The 25,464-nt window shown below is 41.4% G+C and overlaps 1 protein-coding gene across 4 annotated transcripts in view; it reads right to left on the minus strand.

The window, feature by feature from the left end:
• The window catches only part of sema3h (sema domain, immunoglobulin domain (Ig), short basic domain, secreted, (semaphorin) 3H), a 55,741-nt gene that overhangs the window by 8,738 nt on the left and 21,539 nt on the right, over positions 1-25,464 (minus strand). For all 4 annotated transcript variants that reach the window (XM_087834153.1, XM_087834154.1, XM_087834155.1 and 1 more), the window contains 9 exons: positions 23,033-23,187; positions 18,921-18,983; positions 18,172-18,291; positions 16,248-16,341; positions 15,811-15,930; positions 15,168-15,313; positions 14,222-14,336; positions 3,154-3,223; positions 25-169 (listed from right to left, as the gene is read on the minus strand). In XM_087834153.1, the coding sequence (XP_087690279.1) occupies positions 25-169; positions 3,154-3,223; positions 14,222-14,336; positions 15,168-15,313; positions 15,811-15,930; positions 16,248-16,341; positions 18,172-18,291; positions 18,921-18,983; positions 23,033-23,187 (1,028 nt within the window). The remainder of the gene's footprint in view (positions 1-24; positions 170-3,153; positions 3,224-14,221; positions 14,337-15,167; positions 15,314-15,810; positions 15,931-16,247; positions 16,342-18,171; positions 18,292-18,920; positions 18,984-23,032; positions 23,188-25,464) is intronic.

A 25,464-nucleotide genomic window follows, 5' to 3' on the forward strand; every position in this document is an offset into this window, starting at 1 on the left:
TACCAGTTTTGAGTATGAACTTACTGTTCCTGGCCGTGGATAGGGCACCTTGCCTGTAAATTCTGCCCATTTATACTGAGGCCCCTCCTTATGCAGGAAGTTCCCTTTAAAGGCTCGAACCACATCCTCCATTCGGTAAACACACACCGCTGAACCGTTCAGGATATCACTAAGGAGAAGACAAAAGGAGAGCAGATTCAGACATCAGATATGTCTGAAGCAGAGCATACCTTTGATTACTTTACTTGATATACTGCAAAGGTCTTTAAGCAGTAAATGGAGTACTGTATTAGGAGCTGTGACTCATTGTGGCTTTCCAACTTGAACGCATCAATTAAATGAATGCGCTCCAACCCAAAATCCAGCCTGGGTGAATATGCTGCTTTCAGCACATCGGTCCCCACTGTAACACATCCCATCCGCTGCAGTTAAGATCACACATTTCTGGAGGATTTGTGGCAAAGCACGCACGAGCTAGAGATTCCAGCAAAGCAGAAACAGAACAGATAGAAAGGCCATGTTATGATGAATCAGGGGGCTCTTAAGAGGAAGCTTTTTTCTCTCCTCAGTGGTTAGAGGTCTCAGTCTGGTATTCAGGTGCCAAATCATACAGAGTACAAAAGTGAACCGTGACGTTGGAAAAAAGCATTCATGTCAGCCTCTAAATTGTGTTTTTACAAGTTGGGGATGTCACCTTTACACTTGTAAATTCTCCTCTTTCCTATTCTGTTTTGTTTATAAGTGGCCTCCTCTGAAAGCTCACCTGCACAAACATTCCTCCACCTGAGCAGACCTCAGTCCCCTGTTGCTTTTTGCGGTTGTGCTTTAATAATTATTAGTTGTGTTGCAAGTTATTGGCAGTGCTGTTAGTTTCATGGAGTGGTTCAACTTTACCAAAGGTGTGCTACCAGGAGTTGAGCTTAGGGTCTAGTTTTAGTTTGGGTCCCGGCCACTTTGCATTGCGAGAATAAATGTGACAACAAGGCTCTGAGTGGGCAAAATCAATTAATCTAATCGGCTGTCTGATACATTATGAATCACAAACAATTAAAAATAAAAGCAGAGAGCAAAATAAAAGCAAAGAACTGTTAACACACTTGCCTTCATCACAGGCATAAAAACCCAGCACGTGTGCGATCGTTACTGTACCAGAGAGACAAGTCTCCTTTCAGAAGCAATGACCTTTTTGCTCTTTTCCATTTCTGTGTTTGCGACCGCACCCTTGGTGATGCTTTGGATTTCTGTTCCCTGCTGAGATTCCACACACTTTCCAAAACCCCAAAAAACAGACCAACTCCCTGCTCCGCCATGCCAGATGCCGTCATACTTTTGCTGCTACTGTGGAGCTTTGGCGTCCAGCTCAGAAACTGTGTTATTCTCTGGATATGCAACATGGTCAGTGGAGTAGAGAAAATGAGAAAACGCAGCCTTTTTCTTTTACTTTAATTAGGCTGCTCGCTGGATCATTTTTTACTAGTTTTTCAGACAGAACCTGCTTTTTTCATGTCTGTGTTTTTTCAGCAGACATCTGCGTGAGCTTTTATGAAAGCCTGTCTATTCGGAGAACTGCCTTTTTTAAACTAACAGCCTTTGATGGTCTGAAAGAATATTTTTGCTTCTTCTCTATTATGTCTGACATGTATGCAATTTGTACATTTCCTAGAATTTAACATAGACTTCAACAGAAAGCATATTTCCTGTGGGCTGCTTCATAGTTGCCTTTTTATAAAGGGTATTTATTATTCCTCTTTTCAGTCATGTAAGTTAAACATGGTCAAAAGTTTCAAATAATTAAGGCCAGCATATGTACAAGTGATCCTGCAAGCCTTACTTCTGGCTCTTTGTGACCTCATCGGGAACATATAAATTGGGAGCCAATCAGAAGAAAGTTGGTTGAAAGGCCCTAGAGCATTTGTCCTCAAAAGCATTTTTTTTAACTGTGAGTTATGCAAAGCTACTTTAGAGTCTTGTTGAAAATCATCAACTCCTTATTTAAGTCACAATTCATTTTTTTGCAATTTTGTCCTCATGCACTTCTTCCAGTATCTCAAAATTGCCTTTTTGTCTATTTGTGTGTGAAAAAATACAGTAGAGGTCAAGTTGTAACCTTTCTGTAACACAAACACACACACACAGTTGGACACAGATGAAGAAACTGCACTGATGATGACAAGTGTGAAGGCTCATATACGCTCCATGTTGTTCACATGAATGGATGCATTTCATTCATGAGTCACTGTGACATGAGACCCGGCGGGTGGTGTGTATCTCACAGCGTGTGACATCAACATCTGACACGTGGATGTGAAACATGGAGCACTCATATCCTGTCACAGATGCTCTCTTGACTGGCTGTCATCGTGTGTCATCACAGTACAGGACAGTGCAGATGATCATTTATTCAGTATTTGAAGAAAAAAAAACTTTGTACTTTTATTTTCTCCATATTTTAAAACGATTACCACTAAAAAAAAAAAGGTTCTTATATCACACGTGTAAGCTTCTTGTTTTAACTTGTTAAAAATGACATGTTGAGGAGTTACTGTGTGGGTCAACAAGTATTTATCGTTAAAGATCTGATGCTTCTGTCATCTGTTTTTAATTCAGTGTCTGGTTAGTGGTTTGAAATTCTCACTAAAACCTCATCAGCCTCCGCTGTCATCGGCAATTCAATTTACAGCTGGCTTTAAACTGCTTTTAAACCTTTTATTTAAACAATTACAGCAATTCCTGTCTCTGGGGCCCCAAGAAACCCAATGCTTCATAATAAAACTGTCACCAAAAAGTATAACTATGCATACCACGGATCCTATTTCAAAATAAACTATTGACAAATCATCTAATCCTTTTCAAGAAATTGCATTTATCCTGTACATGTTGAGTACACAGTTACTCTTCTCCTCTCTTCCACTCTTTTGCACTCCATTTCTATTCTTTTCTTTTTTTTTTTTGCATGGCTTGATCAATACAGAACTAAATGCTAAGGACTAAAGTCCTTCTAAAACTAGTCCGCCCAGTGTAAAAGTGAAGGGACTCCCTCCCATCTACCACCATATACTGACATTTTCCACACATAAACAAGGGTATGCAGTTTACACACCACCCATTCAAGTTACTCAATTCCCATGATTTCCGCTTTACAGAGGCACATACCTTGAAGTGGTAAACAGGCCGTAGATGAGAGGATTCTTCTTGTCTTTCCCCTGGAGGATGAAGATGTCCTCTGAATGGAGAACATCCAGACATAATGATGAAAGGAAGGGAGGGATAAGGAGAAAGACGGGGAAGGGAAATGGAAGGAGACAAAGACATAAAAATGCTAGTCAGAAAAGATCAGAATGATGTCTGAATTACGGAGAAGTTTGGGAGAGTTACACAGGACTGCATAAACTCTACGTGTCTGTATTCATGTGAGCAATGCTCATGAGTCTGTGTAGCAGTCTATTTTCTTTATTTGTGTGAGTGTGTGTTCAGTTTTAGGTACTTTGTATTCATTATGTGTATGCCCGTGTGCGTATCTGAGTGTGTGCATCTATCAGTCTGACTGTGTGACTAATAGCGTCGGGCATGCTGGCAGCATGGCTGACTGGCTGCTTGTAATGAATCTGTAGCCATTAATAACCAGCCGCAGTGGGAGAGCCGAGCGCTCCGTCCGCCACAGGAACATAACACCTGCTGTCACACACACTAACACCACACCTCGGTCTCCACTCGTCATTTCAAACACAGCGGATCTCACACACACACACACACATTTGATATGTTTTTCTCACTTTGGCGTCTCTCTGATAGTGATCCGCTCATGCAGCGCAATCAGGTGTAGTGCGGATTTGTTTTTCTAGCTCTTTCCATCTGTCTGCCTTCGACACCTGATAGCTCAGCGGCCATCACACCGCATTTGAATACAGCAGGTAAAACTGTGGGATCTTTCTTTTTTTTAAATTAACTTGTAGATTTAAGTTCAGATGCTAAAAGTGTTAAGGAAAAAAGGAAAAGAAAAAGTGGGGCAGCTGTGGCCCCATCTACTAATGGGAAGGTCAGCGGTTTGATCCCTAGGCTCCTCTGGTGTCCTCGTGTCAAAGTGGCCTCGGGCAAGACTGAACTGCAAATTGCCTCTGATGTTTTCATCGGAGTGTGAGTGAGCGTGTGATAGTTAGAAAGTGATTAACTGTTTTGTTTGTATCTTGTGTTCCCATCAGATTCAATGTAAGTCCATGAAAAAGGTTACAAATACTTTTTGGAGGTCCAAAAAGATACTGTGTGTATGATAAAGAAATAAAGCGACTCTGTGAGTACAGCTCAGGAGTGTAAGGGTGGCAGATTCCCAACTCCTCCAGCCTGAGTATGGAAGTTTTCTTTGGAAATATGCTGAACCGTAAAAAACTGCCGTATCATCACTTTGTGACAGTAAAGGTGCTGAATGTATAGCATAAAAAGCAAATGGGTCAATACATCTTGAGTTGTGAAGCACTTTACCACAACGCTCACAACTCTGACTCATGGGGGAGTAAAATAGGAACGAACTGATGTGACATGAACTCACAATCAAATAAAACAGACTGGTAATAAAAGGCCCACAACTGTGAACACATATAGACTGACAATGGAAACATTGTGTCTCGTATGAAGCACCAGTGGTTCAATACTGACAAATTGTGATAAAACATTTAAAAAAAAAATACACACATTAAAAAAATAATTAATGTTCCTGAAAGTTGTGCACAGTTTGACTTTTTTGCCTCCCATATTTCCACTTTTGTTCATCGCTGTGTTATTCAGTTGCCTTCAACTTGCAGCTCACACTAGACCTTGGCTTTCACAGTTTATTTAAATCAGAATAAATCAAAGGTTTTCTGTTCTGCACTTTTGTCTCAGATAAGAGCAGGGAATGTTTTATCATCCCATCGAAATGGAGGAGAATGGAGCCTTTTGTTTTCCGTGCAACACGCTGTGATAATCTATAAATACATGACTCCTAGGGCTCCTTTCTTTTTGCTTCCTACTTTTGTGGCAAATAGCTTTAAAAGTTCCCGAAACTCTACAAACAGGTTCGACCCAAGGAGTACTCAATGAGTGCCCCGTATGTCTCTACTTTTATTCTTCTCCTCTCCCATGCAGAGGCAGATATGTTGTTGTGGTGCTGGAGACGACGAAGCGTATCAATGTTCCCACATTCCTGTCGTTCCTGCTGCTTCAGGTGGCCTCCGTGGAACTACGGCCCTGCAGGAAGGCTAATCTCATCTCGACACAGCTACACACACTTGCAGCTGCCACACACAGTGGCAGATTTAGGAGCACGCAAAGACAAATAAAGGCATGTATAGCCACATTCATGCACCCACACAAACCAAATTGTTAAACTGCAGGGAGCAAGGAACATTGACTCAAACTCGCATGGTACCGATAGACACACAAACACCCACACAGGCCCCTCAGGATAGGGAACAGAAGAGTATGGGTAGTCTGCTGCCTCCAGCGTACCAATTGCTCACTCCTTCTTCCCTTTAATATATCACTTCTTTGTTATTGCATTTTATTTACTGCTTCTTTGAGCTCTTCCTGCCTTTAAATCACAATGTAGATGCCCCCATTTGTGTTATCACTCCTTTTACCTCTGTTCCTGTTTCCTATCACTCCCTAATTCTACTCATATCATCCCTCCATCTTTCTTAACAGCCTCTTCTCCACTTTCCAATCATTTGTTCGAGCTTATCTTCTGCTCTCACATCTTCCAAAGAATGCCTTTCATTAATCAAAACCTTTATCATCTGTTGGTTTACTTTGCGTCTCTATGTCTACCTGTTTTTCTTTTATGGCCTTCATGCATTATTACTCTGGATGATGTATATCCTGAGTACACTTTCATCTGAAGCTCCTCGAAGTTTTGTTCAAAGAAGAGATGAGTCAGACTAAAAAAGAAGGGCATTGTAAGATGCACATCTACACCCACAGAGCTCAATTTTATAGGCACACAGCCACCCTGGTGGAACCCTTCTGAGTGCAGATGAAAGACCCTTTAAAACCTAGTGGAAACAAGTTTACCAGGTGATGGGATTGCAGTCAAACAGAGCAAAGAACAGATGAAACTCATCTGGAAGTGCAGCCAAGCTGGCATTGGACTTGTAGTTAGATACACCACATTTGGACAGAACAATACTTGGCCTTGTTAAAGACTAATGCACTACTGCAGGAAAAATACTTTTAATGTTGTAATCTAATGTAATTACATTAGGCTTCAGTCACACAGGTCTATTGGTCAAAAGAGGTAGACGGTGCTCCACTCAAAACCTCTGTGTGATTGGCCTGGTTGCTAGCAGATTGCCCACAGTTCAGTCGCCTATAGTTTGTACCCTGACTTATCTGTCAGTAGTTAGCAAGTATTTTGCTAACCACTAATAAACGACACCAAACAAATATCCCACAGCAACTTGCCAACTGGTGCGGGAATATACATTTTTCCCTAGCAACCGTAGTTACTAGGGAGTCAGCCCTGTGCACTGGGGCTTTAGCAATCGATTTCTCCAGCAACCACTCGCAACATTTTTCTGTAGCGACTGGTGGTTGCCAGACGATGCCCAAACTGAGCATAAAAAGTGTAAAAAGTGAAGTATTACAGAGTCAGTTTCAAGCCAAATAAGAATTGTTTTCCAAGCCAAGACCAGTAACTGTATAAAAGACTTACTAACATCAGCATGCTAACATGGGGTCAAGTGAGATTAGGTAGATTTGACATGCTAACATCCACTTGTTAGCACAATACCTAAACTAGTTTTGAAGGTATTGAGTGAAAAAGTGCTGGAAAAAGAAACATGATTGATTCCTGTTGATTGCATGACAAGAAGTTAGAGGTTCATCAGAGTTGTTCAAAGGGAAGGTACGAATGGCTGCACCAGATTTCAAGGCACTAGACTGATTTCACAGAAGCCATTTTGAAATACAATATGTAAACAAATTCGGTTCACCTAAACAGGCAAGAAACTTTATTAACGTAGTTAGTAACACATGTGTATGTATGCTGTTTCAGGACAAACTGACTGCCATGAAATATGCTTATTTAGGATTTGTTACTGCTATGTATAATTAAAACCTGACATATTTCAGTGTGGATCAAAAATGATCAAAACAGCAGGTCTGGCTAGCATCCACAGAGCTGCATCTCCAAACAATGCTCCAACTATTATGAATGTAAGAAAGAACAAAGGTTTCCAATTGAGGAAAAAAATCCCAATTTACTTTGTGGTATTTTAAGACAGGTAAAAATGAGGCCACACAGCACGTAAAAGTAAATACATGCATTTTTTTGTTCTGAGTAAACTTAATACAAACTCTGGTAAAACCCTGCAGGGGAAAAACTCTGAATCTTTGCCTTCTGCTCGAAAGTTAGTCTCCCTTTCTTCTTTGCACCTCAGTGTACATGCAGCTCCACATAAAAATGCAGTTCAAATTTAGAAGACGCAGCCAGCGCAACATTTTTCTTTCTTACACACTTTGAACAAGACGTCTTAGTTATTTACGGCTCAGCTTGGCAAAACTTCACTCTTATCGCTCCGTGACGAGTTTAAACCTCGACTGATTCAGTGCTGTTCCACCTACATCCCTCGCATGTTTGATTTAGTAAACTGGAGTGGCTTCTAATGTCATTAATCTTTAATAGAGGAGGGATAACACAACACTCAGACATGCATTAATCACAAATATAGTGCAGAAAATATGAGGTCACTCTGCTTCTATCTGCAAGACGGGCTGACCAGGTGAGAGTGTTTGACCGCTGAAGCAAGAAAGAGTGTTTATTTGGTTTTTTGCTCATGTTACAGTTAAAGACGACAGATTCATGGCTTCTTATCTTTTTTTTAAGCACAGCTTCTTTACTCTTTCAGCCTCGACCACTATCTTACACTCCAAGATGTTTTCTTTTTGTCTCCACCTGAATCATCTTCTCTCCTTTTTCTTTCCATCTCTTTATCTTTTTAATAGTTTTCTCATCCCGTGCTCCTTTCTGCTCAAATCCAGCTGGACTTCCCGGGAGCCCTCTGGGTGTATCTCGTTCTCTTTGTTTCTCACTTTCGCTGTCCCTCCCAGTCTCCATCCCTCCCTCCCGCTATCTCTTCTTCCCTCTGTCCCCCCGTCCATCTGTCTGTCTGGCCTATTTTCTCTGGAGGATTGTTCTTGTGTCTTCTTCTCTAAACAAAACAAGGCTGTTTTTCCCCTGAGGGAAGATAGTCTTGTCTAGCCCGCAGACCTGCAGCCCCAGCCCCTGTCTTCTTCCTCCTCCTCCTACCCCTCACCCTAATTGTCTGGCCAGTGCGCCCTCAGGCAAACTCCCATATTCTCCTCATTTCTCCACTGTTTCTTCTTTCCCTCCCTTTTCATCCAGCCACCCCAAATACCAACACCTAGATCGTGCCTCCTTTATGCTCGTCACCTTTCTGCCAACTCCTCTTGTCTCATCCCTCCATCTTACAGTAATTTGCCAATAATAGCCCTGCCTCCATCTTATCCAATCCTTAACCCTCTCGGCTATTGACCCTATTCCTTCTGACACTCCATATTTCTCACTGTGATACATGTTTTACCCTCTAGCAACAGCTGTTAACTCAGTTTTGCCATCCATGGCCAGACTAAGATGCCAGCTCTCCATCGGTGGTAACAAAGGACGTTTGATACCACTCTCTGTGTCATACGATGTTTTTGTTCTTTATTTTTCGCTTCAGGATGGAATTGCACACCAACAAATATACATTTGAAATCCAGTAAATTACACTGAGTTTACTACAAGACAAATATAGTGCAAATCTCTAATCTCTTTCATCTCCACCTTCAGTCTGCTTCAGCCTTCCCCATTAACCCCATTTCCCTGCTTCCGTCTCTCTCTGTCTCACTTCAGTCAACCTTCACACCCTTTTAGATTCACTTCACCTCACTCATCCAATCCTGGTCCTTAGAGGGAAAATATATTTGTGCATGGCCTGCAGCAATTCTGACTCTCTCTGACCATTATCCTTTCCCTCAGTCCTTTACATCAACTTTATTTTTCCTTTCTTCCTGACAACTTGATAGCGATGGCTGTTACACTAACCCAGGGACTTTACACTCAACACATGCTTTAATAAACTATTCTGTCATTCTTAATGTAGTGAAAATGTGAAGAGGGATCAGAGAAGTGATGGCAACAATAAAAAGCTGAATGCGCGAGGGTAAATTTCTACCTATGCTTCTACAATTTCCACTTTGGAAGTCTTAACCTTTTGAAATGCTAAAATTGGAACTATTCCTTTCATTTCTCCCCATTTTTGTTTGGCTGTAAAAAGAAAATAAAATGGCGATTACCACTCCTTTCTTCATCCCCTCTCTTTTTTCTTCATATGCCCTGCCCAGAAGCCAAATTTATTTCCAATGTTCTCTTAAATCAGATATTCCTCTCTCCTGCTCCCTCCCCCTCCTTCACCTTCTCTTGCACAGTGTTGCACTAATAACCCGTTGATGACAGCTTCCACATCCCTCCTCATCTCCCTCAGCCCATCTTTCTTTGTCCTTCTCATGTCTGGTCAACACCACGTGCTACAACCTCTGCCCTCATCCTGCCTGTCCTACTAGATCCCCCTCCTCCTACCCTTCTTTTGGCCATCAGCCCAGCTCCTCACTTTCACTCACTTTCTATCCATCTCCTCTGTTTTTTCTCCCTCTGATAAACTGGGCTTCCTTTCAAGTGTTTGCAGTCAAGCAATGATGGATTAGTAAGGTTCAACGGGGGAGTCAAATCTGCCTCAGCATCACAAAACATGTTTTCCTAACCAGTTTGAACAAATGGTGTTTGTCGACAAGGCAATTAAGCATTAAATAGTGGAAACACATTTGTCAGATTAACCTGAAAGGATTGGGAAGGCTTGGCAATATGTGCAACTGCTTAGCCGTCACTTCATATACGGAGGGAGACAAATCTTTCCCTCTAGTTTATCTTCTGACCTTTTTCTCCATCTGATGAGGTCAAACAGACCCGGAGAAGATACGGCTGACCCAAAGAAAGGTTAAGGTCATTTCAAAAACGTCCAATATATAAAACATCAATCTCCCAGAAATGTCAAACTTGCTGTTTCTGGGTTGTGGCTCTCATACATCACTGATGTTTTTTGGATCGCTTACAACAGCTGACTGTTCAGAAGGTCATCGTCGTCATCATCTCAAACTCATTTTAAATTATATGTGGATTTAAAAAACAATGAAATCTACATTTGAGCTTGAACAAGAGGCTTGCTTGGCTGATGTGTTTCTCTGTCTCTCGTCACTGTCATGCTTTTATACCATCCACAAACTCTCCCGGTGACGCTCTTCCTCCCCTGCACTTTTCCTGTCTGTGGGAAGCGTACGGGTGCTGCCTTATGTCTGAAGCACCGAATCGTACGCACGCAGACAAAAATAGACGAGGAAAATGGCTGAGAAAATCGAAGTAGCTCCAGTGTCAGGACACAGAATCCGGCCACAGAGGGTTGCCTGTCTCCAGCTCTAAAACCTCATAGCATGACTCTCCTCCACAACAACAACAATAACCACAACAATGGGGAAAACAGCGCTGCACGGCACAGAGTCCTTTCCTGTGAGGGACTCGGCTTCCACTCGACTGTTTGACTCTTTGAATAATTGTGGTTAAGTGAGGTCTGATTTTTGTTTTTCTCACACTAGCGTGGTTGACAACAAGAGCTCAGCATTAACACTTACACAAGTGAACAAAAGGCCCTACAGCTCCAGACACAAAACAACTGAACAATAAATTCAAAGCAGTACAGTGCTGTGAGTCAGTCCTTGTGGCAATTACAGCCCAAATGCTTTGCCCAAAACAAAGCCAACTCTGAGGGTGTTCAAAACCCTCATAGAACATGTGAGTCAATCCCGACAAAAATATGCTAAAGGAACAAGAGGTGAATCAGCAATTTGCAACAAGTGCTTTGACAAGCTTGTAGAGCAACACGTGCTGCTTTGATCTGATTCTCCTGCCTGTTGAGTGACATCACATGCGTTACAGAACTGCTATGAACACAAAAGGAAATTGATTTTCTATAGCTGGGCTAAGTTTAGATCCAAAAATGTAGTATCAGGAAAAATTCAGAGCTCAGGTTCAAATAAATCCTTCTCAGTAAAGGTGTGGAGAGCTTCATCATGGTGTTTAGAATAAAGGCGCCAAGGTTAGAGAAGGATTGTGGTCAGAAATGCAAACATTTACTTTACATTGGAAATGGTAAATGAAGAGTGGCCGCCAATCCATCCACCCCAACCTCCTCCCTGTGCTGATTTTGACACTCTGTAACAGACATGGGGCATAAAGTAAATTAAGAACTACACTCTGCATAACTCAGAGGAAACATGGTAACAGGTCACAATGAATAATATGAAAAATTCCATCTAAACTATATATACATATATATCAAGATGTATATAAGTCTATCTCCGGCCATTTGTCTAATCTGTTTCAACACTGCATGGGTCAGTGATGAAACACTGTTTCCTCCTATTAAAAGAGTTTTTCCTTCCCACTTTCTCAACATGGGCCTGACTATATTGTATTGTCTTTACCTTACAATAAAAAGCTCCTTGAGACGACTGTCTCAAGGTGCCACATAAATACATTTGGATTGAACTTAATGGGTGTTTGACTGTTGTTAATATATTTCTTTTGTGCCTTACAGTATTAGCAAAAGTGAAAAAAAATGTTCAACAAAAAAAAATGTATGCAAATAAAAGCACCCACACGCAGCCTGGTGTCACCCGCTGCTCTGGAGGGACCAGCAGAGCGTCGCGGGTTTATGGGATTTGTAGTGTTTCTATGTGGCAGAGCATGGCATAAACACAACATTGGCGGCATTCTTAACACGATGGGTTAATCTCCTGTATATGCAGGTCGTGGTTTTGTATGTGTGTGTGCTGCTGAAGTGTATTCACAAACAAATTTGTATGCAGCCTTATCAGATGTGTAAAACATGGCCAGAGGCATGCTGGGTAGAGATGTTTATGCTCTTGACAAGTCTGAACTCTTTTGTATACACAGACAGGCTAAGGCTTGAGTGTCTTTGTGTGTGTGTGGTAACAGCTGAAAAACAGTGTGTGTGCTTTCAGGTGTTTGTTATTGTTGAGCATGTGTTTGTGTAATGGTTGGACTATGTGAAGGAGTATAAAATTTACTGTATATGTTAATGTACTGTATACATTCACGAAAATGGTAACTTTCTGAGTGAGTTACTTAGTTTACTCTAAGTGTGCTCTGTTTACACAAAGAGCGGAGACGAGTAACCTAAGCAGAGACAAGTCCCAACCTCACGCTGTCCCACTGTTACCATATGTCAAACTGCGTGTCTCAGATTTACACCTTTTTTCTTTTCCTAACAAATACCTAATCCCCTAAGGGCCCAGCAGGAAACACAGTGGCTTCATAAGAAAGACAGTCTCAGATGATCTGCTCGAAAACAGGGTGGTGCAGTGAAAGCACGCCGGGCTCGTAACTCATGGATCAAAACATTTCTTTTTTAACTGTTTGTCTTGGCAGTTGATTAGAGATTTCAAACACTCGAGGAACTCCATTAGCAATTTAGTGTTCTTTGGGTAAACTCTCCCTTCCAAGAACACCCATGAATTTCAAACTCCAAGCCTCTAATTTTTAATGCAGACTTTTCACGAAAACCTTGCAGTCTCAAGAGTATTAGGTTCGTGGGCTGAAGTCAGGGCCAAGGAGGAGCCAGTTTTCTGCAGAGGAGTGTTTCATGCTCGATACAAGCCCACTTCTTTTATGATGGTGGAAATTAGATAAAGGAAGCAAGTTCTAGCTCTCATTCAGTTTCCTCAGGAATCCAAACATCTGTCCGTGGCTCCAGGATCTTCATCTGGACTGTTATTGCAGACACACCCGTGTTAGATGACATTTAATGAAGACCCGAAGCCATGGCCTCTGTAATTCATTGGCAGCAGAAATTCAAAAATATTATTTATTCAACAATTAATTTCACTTTGTTTATGCAGCACACTGCGAGGTTTATGTGTGCTAAATGTGCAGTAAAAACAAAACCGATTTGCTTCATCCTCCTACGCCTTCCTTTTTTTAAAACCTCACCATGCTTTCCTCTTTCTACCATCCACCCTTTCCTTTTCATAACTTCCAATCAAAATATGAAATGACTAATTCTGAGCTGTATGGGCAGAGGCACCTTTAAAGAACATAATCCCACCCGCCCGCCACAGAGGACTAAAGGTGAAGTAGGAGTACATGAATATTAAGTTTCCACTCAAATAAAATAGGGAGCTTCATTTGTAAAAGGCATCCTCTACATAGTTTCTGTACTCTCCACCACCACATTATAATGGTAAAGATAGAGATACCCTGGTGCAAGCTTCGGACCTACTGCTACATAAAATAGTGTGCGGGGAGCTAGCAGTAGCAATGAATTTACAGGCTGTATCATCAACTGCAGTTATTTACTAAAGCTTTCTACTGAGGCACAGTTACATCGATGTTGAAATGTTGATGTCTTCTATGAATAAATAAAGATTTCTGTAGTAAAATATTTAAATCGCTAATATTGTAGCTCCGAATTCAGCTAAACATAATTTCCTTAGAGATCAATAAAGTATTCTGATTCTGATGAATCAACCCAGTTACTGTGGTGGTGTCTTTTATTGATGTTTTAAAGCTTGCTGATTGCCCATTAACATTAATGCCACCGTTTTTTAAGAGACACTCAGAGTTGTGCATCTGCACATCTGTGAGCGACAAATTCACACCGGCAGCGTCCAAGTTCACAAATTCAGCATCTCGCACCTCTCACAGACCTGCTGCTGCACGCACCCACACTCAGAGCTGACCGGAGGACTCTGATGTGAAAATCCTCGATAACGAATAAACCCATTGCAACGAATGTTGCCGTGGTAACCAAGGCTGAGGCACGAAGACAAACCCAAGGTGACCGACAGGGCTGTTGGTCACCGTGGTAACAGTGGAGCTATGAAGGCATTTACTGAGGCAGTGGTTTTTAAGTTTCCTTAAGTGTCTGCGAACTCACATGAAACACACACACACACACACACACACACTGGCTGAGTGTCTGAACTCAATTCCTCTTTTATGAAACATTCAGGGACAGACCTTCAGCTGTACGACCAGCGGTTAAGACCTGTCGGATGTGATTTTGTTTTAGCTTTAATGTGATGTTTTGCCTTTTGATGCTTTCATGTGTGTACTCACGGAGCTGGTCGAAATGTGTCTGTAAGCCATCTGGTCCTGGGACTGAACAGACCATTCGAGCCTTCTGGAAAGTGCTCCACTTATTGACTAAACTCCTCTGGCCTCCGATGTCGTTCTACATGAACATTACAAAGAACTGAATTAGATCTACTATGATTACAGAAGTAGCAAACATACAAACATATGAACATTGCATATTTAAGCTGGCGAAAAAATTCACGCACACACAGTAACATTGGCATGAAGCTCGCCACGCTGCCAAGACTGCTTGCAATTATGGACAATGACTCCCACCCCCTCCATAACACACAATGTGAAGAGCAGTTTAAGCAACAGGTTCCTTTAACCTCGCTGTCTGAGGGATGTTACAGGAGGTCGTTCCTTCCCGCTGCTATCGGGCTCTTTAATTCATCCACTTGGGTCAGATCACACATGTGGAACAGAATTAATCACACCTCACCTCTGTCACTTTTGTACATGATGACATATATTTGAGCACCTGCTTGTCCTTTGATATTTATACCTATATCTCTATATTTATCTATCTATCTTAATATTTATCTATCAATATCTCTGTTTCTACACTCTTTTTATACGAGTGTTTGATGCTTATTGTATATTTGCTGCTATGACAACTCAATTTTCCTCTGGGCTTTATAAAGTCTCTCTGATTCTAACAAAGCCATGAATGTGCAAACATGTCCACACAGAAAACACACACAACAGTGGAAGACGCAGTGATTGTGACAAACATAAACAGTCCCTCATACATTTCAGTGATACACAGATACACAGTTGCCTGCTCTAACACACACACTGACCAAACAGCACGTACATACCTTCCCATGGAGGTAAACGTGTTTATGTAAGCTACATGCAGACGTGTTCTGATGAGAGTGTCCAAACTGCACAAACCCTATCTATGCCAAACAAACATGTCGCATACCTTGCACACACGTGCCACTCTGGAGTAGAGCACCTTCCCAGCAGCACCTTCCGCCTCCTGAGCGCGCTCGGTGAAGAACACGTAAACCTTATCATCTTCTGGATTATCAGTTTCAGACAACGGCGCTACCCGCACAAACTGGGCATCTGGAGGAAAGCACCACAGACACACACACACAGGCAAATTATAAGAAATCAAATGTAATACAGTCCGGCTACACTGATACAAATGTCATTTGCAGCGCAAGGAATAGAGAAAGAGCAAAGGGATGATTAGGGAGAAGTCGAGTTTCCAAACAGCAGGGAGTCAGTATATATCGCCTTGTTATCAGCAGCAGACGTCGATACACAGGAGCCTGATAAAACACCAAGCGGGTGTGCAGGAGATGATTTTAGAGATGCTCAAAGATATTCAGTTTACTTCAGAAAATTCAGTTCACAAAGTACACACACTGAATGTGCTGCACATGTTAACCGTGACTTGTGATGTTTTCTTGGCGGAGAATTTGACAAAATTTAGTGTTTTAGTGATTGTGTTATCGTAAGGAGCACATTCTCAACTAACTTCTAATGTCAGACACAGTTCTGAGTTGTTCAACACAAAGGTAGACTTCAAAAAGGAAGTGGTGCTTTTCTGCACTTACCCTGCAGCCAGGTGGAATCGTACTGCTCAGTGCGGATGACACGACGGTTGCCAAGACTACGGAAGAAGGCAGAGTCCCGGCTCATGAAGTCTGAGGTGATGCCGGCATACAGCTCTCCATCTACACAGAATACACAACAGTATTCTCATCAGTAGTCATTGAAAGACATCCAAGTCGTGGCTCTCCTGTTTTAGACATCCTCTAGAAATTATATATAACTTCCACAGTTTGATGAGTTTTATAACAGCAAAGCATCACTTTTGCTACAAACACAAACCCATTTTCCGTCTAGTTTTTCTTTGATAAAACACCTAATTATGCACATTTAGATAATTCCTTTCCACCTAATGGTTATATTTTGTTGTAGAGAAAATAAAGTGCATGATGGTGCGTGTACTGTTTATTAAAGGTGAGGTTTAAAGAAACAGTCAACTCACCAACGACTGCAGAGGCCGTTTTCTGGAATGGATCGTAGGGACATTTGCCTTTTCCGCACTCTGTCTGGCCGTAGGAGAGAGTCTGATGCTCTGACTGCCAAAGAAATCACAGACGTCACTCACACAGAAAGAAGACAGATAACAAAGCGGCCCTAATTTATATTGCAATCTCAAGTAGTTTATCCACTGATGCAGCAAATCATCCAGAAGCATCATAGCGGCGGTTCAGGTGGTAGAGCGAGTCGTCAAACAATCAGAAGGTGGATTAATCCCGACCTCCACCTGTCCATGTGTCAGAGCATCCTCAGGCAGGATACTGAACCCCGAGTTGCGCCGGATGTCACTGTCAGTTTTATTTCTACAGCACGTGTAAGCAACAAAGTAGACCAAAGTGCTTTACACAATAAAACCACAGATCAATATAATAAATACAGCAGAATAAAACACAAAACAAACAAAATGAATAAATATAATATGAATTATTATTATGAACTAAAACAAAGACAATGCAACATAAAAAACCTACACACGTGCATAAAAAGTACCAGTGCATATAGCACCATTTCAGCGAGCCCAACTACCCTGCCACACATGCACTCAGTGAGCACCTAACTGAGGGTAATCGGGCTAAGTGGAGGGATTTTAAAATGTGTGAAGCTCAATGTTAAACCAGTCAGCACCATCGGCACCTCTAAGAACCATGTCTGAACCTCTGCTCTGATCTTACATGGTCTTTCATGGGATTAACTGTTCTCTGACACACACACACACACACACACACACACACACACACACACACACACACACACACACACACACACACACACAACTAAGTGAGATGAGTGAGAAACTTCAGAACCAGCAGCCTATTTCTGGGAAAAAACGATAACCCACATGTGTCATTATGATGAGAAATTACACACCGACAACAGCAGGCAGGTTTGACCTCTACAGTTACATTCACCATCCATTGCATTTGACATACAAATGTCAAATAACATATCTAAGGTGTCTGGTAGCCCACACAGTGCAGCATCAGTGACGAAAGGAAATTTGACATATCACAAGGTGAACCCTTTTGGATATGTGGGCATAGGGGCAGACACCACATGATATTTCAGCTGCTCGTAGGCATGCGTATGGGGGCTTGAACTCGAAGTCTGAAAACAGACATATTGGTGGGTGGTAGGAAAATCAAGGCATCCAATACATTATTTCTATTTTTTAATGCAGACAGCCCTCAAAACCTGGATAAATGAGTAGAGCATCAGTGACGAACGTTAATTTGACATATCGCAGACTGAACACTATGCATCCACGGGCAGCACTGCAGTTAACATCAAAGTGCTGCTTGTATAAAATTGCAGAGAATGGCCCAACTGATTCTGATTTTGGATCAAAATGGAAAGAGTAATCTATGTGACTTTGAAAGAAGAGGTAACTGTTGTTGGGGGACTGATGGCTTCAGCCACAAAAATTGCTCGAGTGGCTGCTGTTTCAGAAGGATAAGTGACTAAAGTGGCATAAATGTGGGAACTACATCAGCAGACAGTTTGGAAATTACAGTTGACTGCACACATGATGACCATGATGGTTCTGCATTAGTGTGATAGGTAAGGAAAAATGTGAGGAACAAAAAGAGGAGCTTCTTCAGATTTCAAGGAGAGGGATTTGATAGCAGGGCTTCAGCGAATATCGGGTTTTGATGGTCTGCTTCACTTTTACCAGACCAGAAAGCTAGCAGTCTTTTAAACACAACCCATTCTTCAGCTTTATTATTTTAGGAGCAGCAGATTTAAGTCTGGTAGAGCTCACACCTCTACAGATACCATTTTTTTATCCAGCAAAGTCGCAAAAGAAAAAAAAATACATATTTTGCACCAGCATACCTGTATAGTGTATGTAATTGTGTCTGTAGCATTACCTGATGAAAGACGCTGGTGGCTATGAAAGCACAGCGGGGGTTGAAGGCCCCGGTGCCGCACACATACAGGTGAGTCTGGTTAAAAGGCTGCAGAACACGCAGGAAGTTGGCACACTCCAGCTGGACAGAGAGAAACAGGGACCATAAAGTGAGGAATAATGGATGACACATGTTATTTTGCGCTGATGCTTAACTGTTTTCTATTACTTGTTTGAATATCAAACAATATGACTTGCACTTATTAAACTCTGGCACAACTGACAAATTTTCACACCTTTCATCTTGAGCTTATTGTGAAGTCAAGAAGCAAAAAAGTAGTCCTAAAACTTCAGATGTGACTGATTGTTCAGCACGCCCCACCAGACGTCTGCCAGTACTTGGATCAACTGAATCTTGATATGCCTGCCTGCATGAAAACTGTCTTGTTTGTTTAAAGTTCCCAAATGAATAAGACACATTCAGCTTTAGTTCTGCCCTTGATGGTAATCTATCATCCTACTGTATTGCTTTATTGCTTTATAACTCTAGACAGTTCTTGTATGGTATTATCAAACGGCAGTAGGGAGTAGAGAAAGGATGAAAACGGCTGATGTGGTTTGACACTGATTCCTATCTGCACGCAAATGTGTCCGAATGTAATTCTTTTCCCTGCGTTGCTTAAGTCAGGGTAACGAGGTTACTTACTTACTTACTTACTTACCCAATCTTAGTGTGTTTGCGTGTGCATCTGCGAGTGTGCATTTGATTACCTCTGGATCCTTCCCAGCCATGAGACATTCTTGGACGCGGTCTGGACTGGCTGGCCAATACAGCTACAGAAAGAAGAGAGGGGGAGAGAAAAAAAGAGAGGGACAAAGAGATTTCAGAAATGTTTTTATTGCTCACTCTACGTTTCCGATAAAGGGCTTCGGGGGATTGGCAGGTGCTTTATGAGGGAGCGTGGCAGGGATAGTCAACAGAACATGACTAATCTAGAAGAAAGAAGGAGATGATTTTCATACCTCTTAGCTCCAAACAGATAGTCAGCTTTAGGGAGGAGAAAAGAAAAAGCCAACTGGCAGCACTGCTGACTTCTGATAATGAGCCAAACTGCCAGAGCAGAGTACATGACTACAAGTATGACTAACTGACATACAATCCTGGCCATGCCTACACACTGTGAATGTGCACTGCAATGCAGCTATTATCACTCATCTAAATGACTAAATGACTAAATGACTGCTGATTACAATTACACATGGCTGACAGTATTTATTCTGACTTTAAACCCAAAACATCGTGCTATTATTTGATTTGTGCAGTTATAACATGATGTTATTATGTTATCTTGCATCAACAGAACAACTGAAGCAGCCACTGTAAAGGGTCCAAGATGAACCAAACGGGGTTCTGGCTCCACAATTTTCTCTCTGTTGTGGTCACAGTTAGTTTCTTCTTTAACCAGCAGTTCTTATTGGACACGACAGGCTCTAAGACAGGGAATCAAACTTTCGGTGACCGAGTTCCAATTCAGGAAGTTAATGACTTAGGCCACATTAACCTGTGTCAGCGCGGCAGTTCTCAGACTTTTTCTGAAGATCGAAAAAACTCATGACCCATGCCCCACATTTTTTTATTGATAACAATCATAAAGACTCCATGTTGGATTTTACTTAAACAAAGATGAACGTTATCAGTGCGGCAGCATCAGCAAAGCCTTTATGAAGTTCCCTAAAAAAAACCCCAAAACAAGTCATATTCATTCACTTTAGTTTCACTTCATATTTTTCTCACAGACCTGTAGTCTGCTATGATGACTAAAGGAAGAATAGCTCTCATAGTCTCATCCTTTGCTGTTATATCATGATATGAACCGGAGATGAATGAAATACAGTCGTGCATTCCTTTCCTGCATCGTGTGGGCTGCCATAAAGCCCACACGATGGATTTTGAAGACCCTGGCTCAGAGGAAGATATATGGTATTTACTTCACTTTGTATGTGAGCTCTTTGAAAAGGGCTTCAAGAAGAAAATAAATGACATTGCTCCAAAAAAAATCTTTCCATACTGTGTAATGCACAAATGAGAGAGATCTGTGCCTTTTGTGAAGAGTCAGAGAATAATCGAGATCCACATGTCGATGTCTCTTTTTTTCCCCCGTTGCTGTTGTTTAAGCTGTGAGAATCAGTGTGGTGTAATAAACCCCTCAGGTTGCTAAGTTTTTTTCTTTGGGTCTGTTTAGGTTTGGTTGTGTGAGGTCATCCTGGGTTCAGGTAAGATGATCACACATGAAAAGGTACATTTGTAACGTGAAAAATGGATGACTTCACCGTTTAACAAACTAAAGCAATCAGAGAAGTGTTTGTCTTGCATTTGTTAGCTTAATCACATTAAACCACACTGTTTGCTTCAGTGTAAACTTAATCAGCGTATAATAAAAACTCTATAATGGAGAATGCTTTCATGTAAAGCCAGTAAGGGAGGAAACAACAGAGGCTGGGATGGTGTGCAGTGAGGGAGAGACTGCGAGAATGAGGTGAGCCTTAGTGTCAAATGGCTTCTACATGACTAATCTAAATATTTCCCTGAGACAGTCATTCCCCTGGAGAGCAGAACGGTGAGACCGAGATGCAATCGATACGATAAGCGAACGTCTGCACTTGTCGCTAAGTACGTGATACACAAACTGCTGTTCAGGTGTCAGAAGTAAATTCAAGACCTCAACTTCACACTGCATTAGGAAGTAAATGTATATATAAATTGTAACAAGTGCACTTTATTAATTTAAAAACACATCTGTGCACTGATTGTAGTTTTTATCTCTCTTTTTTGTATTTGGGGTGAATGAAGATGTGAAGAAGTGACAGGAGCTTGTAGAAAGTGATTAATGACAAATGGCGGTGGTTTCAGGAAACAATTTCTGGATGTACACTAATTGTTCCACGATGCAGTCATTCCCACAGAGGCTGGTGCGGGGCTGAGACCATCAGATTAGATTAGAGACCACAGACCCCGTTTATCTCCGAATACCACACACTGACAGGAACACGGACCACCACTAAGGGAGTCTCAACAGGTAAAGACTGCGGTTAATGGGATTTTACCCCTCTGTGAAAAACATGCTGGTTGTCAGTTTATACAAAACAAAAGATGTAAATGTGGGTTTTTGTAAAAAGGGAACATATTTTAAAAAGTAAAAGGAACAAGGGGGGAAAAAAGCTAGAAAAAAAGGAAAATTTCTGTACTTTTGGAGTCGTTTTCAGAGCCGAGAGAAGATTCAAAACAGAGAAAATGAAAGGAGAGAAGAACAAATACTGTAAGCAAACAAAAAGCCGCAAACAAACATTTAAACCCCTGGTGACCCTTTGTGTTACAGCAGCTGCAAGCTGTTGACTCACACAGAAAGAATGGCCTGAGTATTTTTTTTTTCCCCGATCAAAGAAAAATGTGATTTAAATGTTATAATAAATTATAAGATCGTCTCTCTAAGCCACACTGATTTTTATATAACAGAAAAACCGCACGTCCACTGTGCATAAGTGTGGGCAAAGTCGGGAGGAGATAATATAAATAAAAACAGGATCCAGATTGTCTCAGGCAACATTGATAAGAAGCTCTGAGAAAATAAACAGAAATGTTGAGAACATGGCACTGAGTGATTTTAACACCGGGGGGGGCACGCAGGCTGGAAAGGTACAAACACCCTATAAATACTGGATGTACAAATATGTAACTTAACAGCCCGCACAGAGCTGAGTTATGATTTGACTGTGACTATCTATCCTTATGCTGGCTGACTGCCTGACTGAGTGGGTGGCTGGCCAGCGCAACTGATGGCTGTCTGTCGGTTTTGCTGGTTGTTTTTTTTTCTGCTCTTCTACCTGTTTGGCTCTCTGACAGCTTGCATGAACGTCTGACTGATGAGGGTATTGATTTGATCCGGCTGGGCAGGGTTAAGAAAGCCAGCACTGTTCTGTGTCCTTGCTGTGACCCTGAACTCTACCTGACTGGCGAGCCATTAACGTGGCTGTCTGGCTGTCTCGATACCGTGCTAAAGCTGCAGAAGGAAACTAGATACTGTAACAAAACTTCCACATCTAACAGCCACCACGAAGGAGCGCCGCGTCTCGCAGCAAATCTTGGGTTGGTCGGGATATTATTGTGGCACTTCCACATTCCTGTGTATTGCTTATGTGCTGGGCAGAATCTTCGTTTGACTAAGCTTCACTTTACTGATATGTGAAAAAGCTAATCAAATCAAATATTGACCCGCTCACTAGTGTATAAAATCTAGAGATGCGCTTGTGCAGTCTTTGCAAACCAAAAATATGTTGTGCAGCTGACCTCGTGCAGTCTGAAGCATAATACCTCTGTATTGGTGCCAACAGAGGCAATCGTGCCTTTGAGCAGTAAATGTGGAAAGCAGAGAAAGTTAGGATGTAAGAAACGTGCATAACATAATTGTGGCTTTTATCAAATATGGACAGCTTGGCTGCCAAGGAGAAAGCTGAATAGAGGTGGAAATGTGGCACAGCCTCTTTCTGCTTTTTGAACACTGTTTCTGTCTCCATGCTAAATCGAATGAATGGTAAGTGAATTGTTTGTTCAGCTAAGAACCACAAAACAGGGTCAGAGGAAGAAAAGTGGAGCTTTTGAATTTGCAAGGAATTTGACAAAGATAAGAGATTAGAGGGGATATTAGAAGGGTGTGACTTTCCTCTTAAAACATCAGCAATTAGCCCTATTAAGTCTCTGACACATCAGCTATCTCATCTGCTGTCATCTGTCTTTGTGTTTTATGTGTGTATTTTGTGTTACATCTCTTGAGTCTACCTTTCCTTAGATGGTAAGCAAATGTGTGCTCGCGTCCTGCGGTTCTAACCTTGCGTGGGTTTTGCGTTATGTCATCCATACTGGTAGACAGAAGGCCATCTTTCATGGCCACATAAAGACGTCTCCTGTCTTCATCGGGCAGCAGGGAGTGCAGGTCTCCCGCCATCAGGGGTAGCGTGAGCAGCCGGCCATTCTGGATCAGCTCTGAGAAGAAGAAAAAAGGAGAGAAAAAACACAAAATAAGGGTCTTCATTCTTATCAGTTTTTAAAAATATTCAAGGGAATCTGGAACAAAAATGGCATTAAACTGAAAGAAATCTGTTGTTTGCAATAAAAATCTAATCTTTGTCTTATTCATTAGGCATTGAAACATATGAAGAAGTGTTTTCCACCATAGAAAAGGTCCAACAGCCTCCGTGCTTTTTACAGTTTCACTAATACATGTTTCACTAAGACATGTTTGTAAACCGCTGATGAGCAATGTGCTAGCAATCTCGAGGAGAATTTCATACAGCACTGTTTATGTCTCTGCAACCATTTTCACACTAGCGACTGCCAGAAACCACTTGCAACCATTTGGGGAATATACATTTTTTTCCTCCCAACTGGTGGTTGTTGGATGGTCACTGACAAATCTAAAGGCAGGTGTGACTGGGGCGAATAAAATATACCTTCCAGTACTTTCATACACAGGTTTTTCCATTCGCAGTTTGGTTGCAATTGTGTAAAAATCAACAATAAATGCACGTTTTCAAAGTAACAGACTGTGAGAATTAATATACCTAACTATGACGCAAATTTTGTCTTAACAGATCATCACTCGGATCATCTTTGAGATAAAGTGACGTGTTGCACAAAGACACAGACTGTCCCACGCCTGCAGCACCAATCACAAACGGAACTGGCAGTTGTTTGTTTTGCTGCCTCATTTTTTCTTACCAGGTTGGTCACTATGTTCAAACACAGAATACTGAAATGTATCTCTCGTGAATAAACAAACGTAGACAAACAATACTTGCACATCTCTAGACAGACTGGATGATAACAACCGGATCTGAAACCTCAGATAATGAGAGCACAGATTGCTTTTTTTTTTTTTTTAATGATTGCACCATGTAAACTATGAGAACTATGGTGCGGGGAGATCAACTGATTTCAGAACAAGGACAGAAATTGCATGTCTGTCTGTCTCGTGCTAACTTTCATATTTTATCTGCCACGTCTTCTTCTGTAGATCGGATTTGACAAAACTAAAGAATAAACATATAGGCTTTACAGCAGCGCCAGACATGGCTTCACACATTGGCAGCTCTACATAGCAGTGAGGAGTAGAAAGAGCTTATAAAAGTGGTTCAAACTTTAAAAACAGTAATAGCAAACTGCATACTCTTATTTATCAACCAGGCTCTCCTGCAATGCTTTAAACTGAACTGAGAAGGGATGCACAAAAGCAAATTTCCAAGCTAAATGTTCAAACCGAACCCAAAGACAGATTGGTATATATGAAAAAAGAACAATTCAACTTGCATTTGTCTCGTTGGCAGAGAGCACGACTTTATTAAAACCATCATGCATAACTTTGGGTTGTTTGAGCTGTAAGCGTATATGTGGTGCAGTTGGTGAACCACAGTATTTTTTCTTTCTTCAAGCAGTTAAATCTGACCTAACATTGCGCATTGAGATGCATTATACACAACAGCTGTATTTCCACTCAAAGCAGGGGTTTGGGGGGAGCAAAATAATAGTCGCTGTAGTGGGGAAAAAAAACTTCCTAAAAAGTTGGTAGATCCCGTGGGAAATTACCTGATGGAGGCACGGTTAATATAATGTTTCCTAGTGTGGCAGGAGTGTGAATATGCATTCATAGTTTTGCTACCAATGTAAACTAACTTTGTACAAAGCAAATGCAGAGTTGTAACAGGAAGCTAAATGAATTTTTATTCTGTTTGTACAGACACGGTCTCGATCAGATTTCAGTGTAATCTGATAAAGCTGAAACCTGTTTAACCTTTTTGTCCATTTTGCCAATTTGTGCCAATCTCAAGTTTGAGCAAGCAAGCAAATGCTGTTTTGTAGAGCTCGAAAATGAGAAGGAGGACAGAAAAAGCAAGTGACAGAAGGCGAAAATCCCCGAAACTGTCATACTACATAAAGGACACTGCATAACATTCAAAGACAAAGAAGTGATAAGCAGCAAACTGGGGCCAAAGGTATTTGTCACAGCTGAAGTTAACACTTGTTTGTTCAGGTAACAAAAAGAGTGTTTAAATCTGGTGATACTAACTAGCCACGGTGAGCTGCTGAAAAGTTTTCGTTTAAGTTTATTTCCTCTTTGTTCAGATTGACGAGCTGCAGAAATGCAAATAGCTGAACAAAAGTCTCAGTTTGCACTGTAATTCAAACAACTTCACTTTCATTAAGCAGCTCTAAAGTGCAGCTTCAAAGAAAACTTTGCATTTAGGCTAGATTTTGAACTGGAAG

Source organism: Neolamprologus brichardi, chromosome 20 (genome assembly GCF_056152115.1).
Source record: "Neolamprologus brichardi isolate AB-2024 chromosome 20, ASM5615211v1, whole genome shotgun sequence".
NCBI classification, from domain to species: Eukaryota; Metazoa; Chordata; class Actinopteri; order Cichliformes; family Cichlidae; genus Neolamprologus; species Neolamprologus brichardi.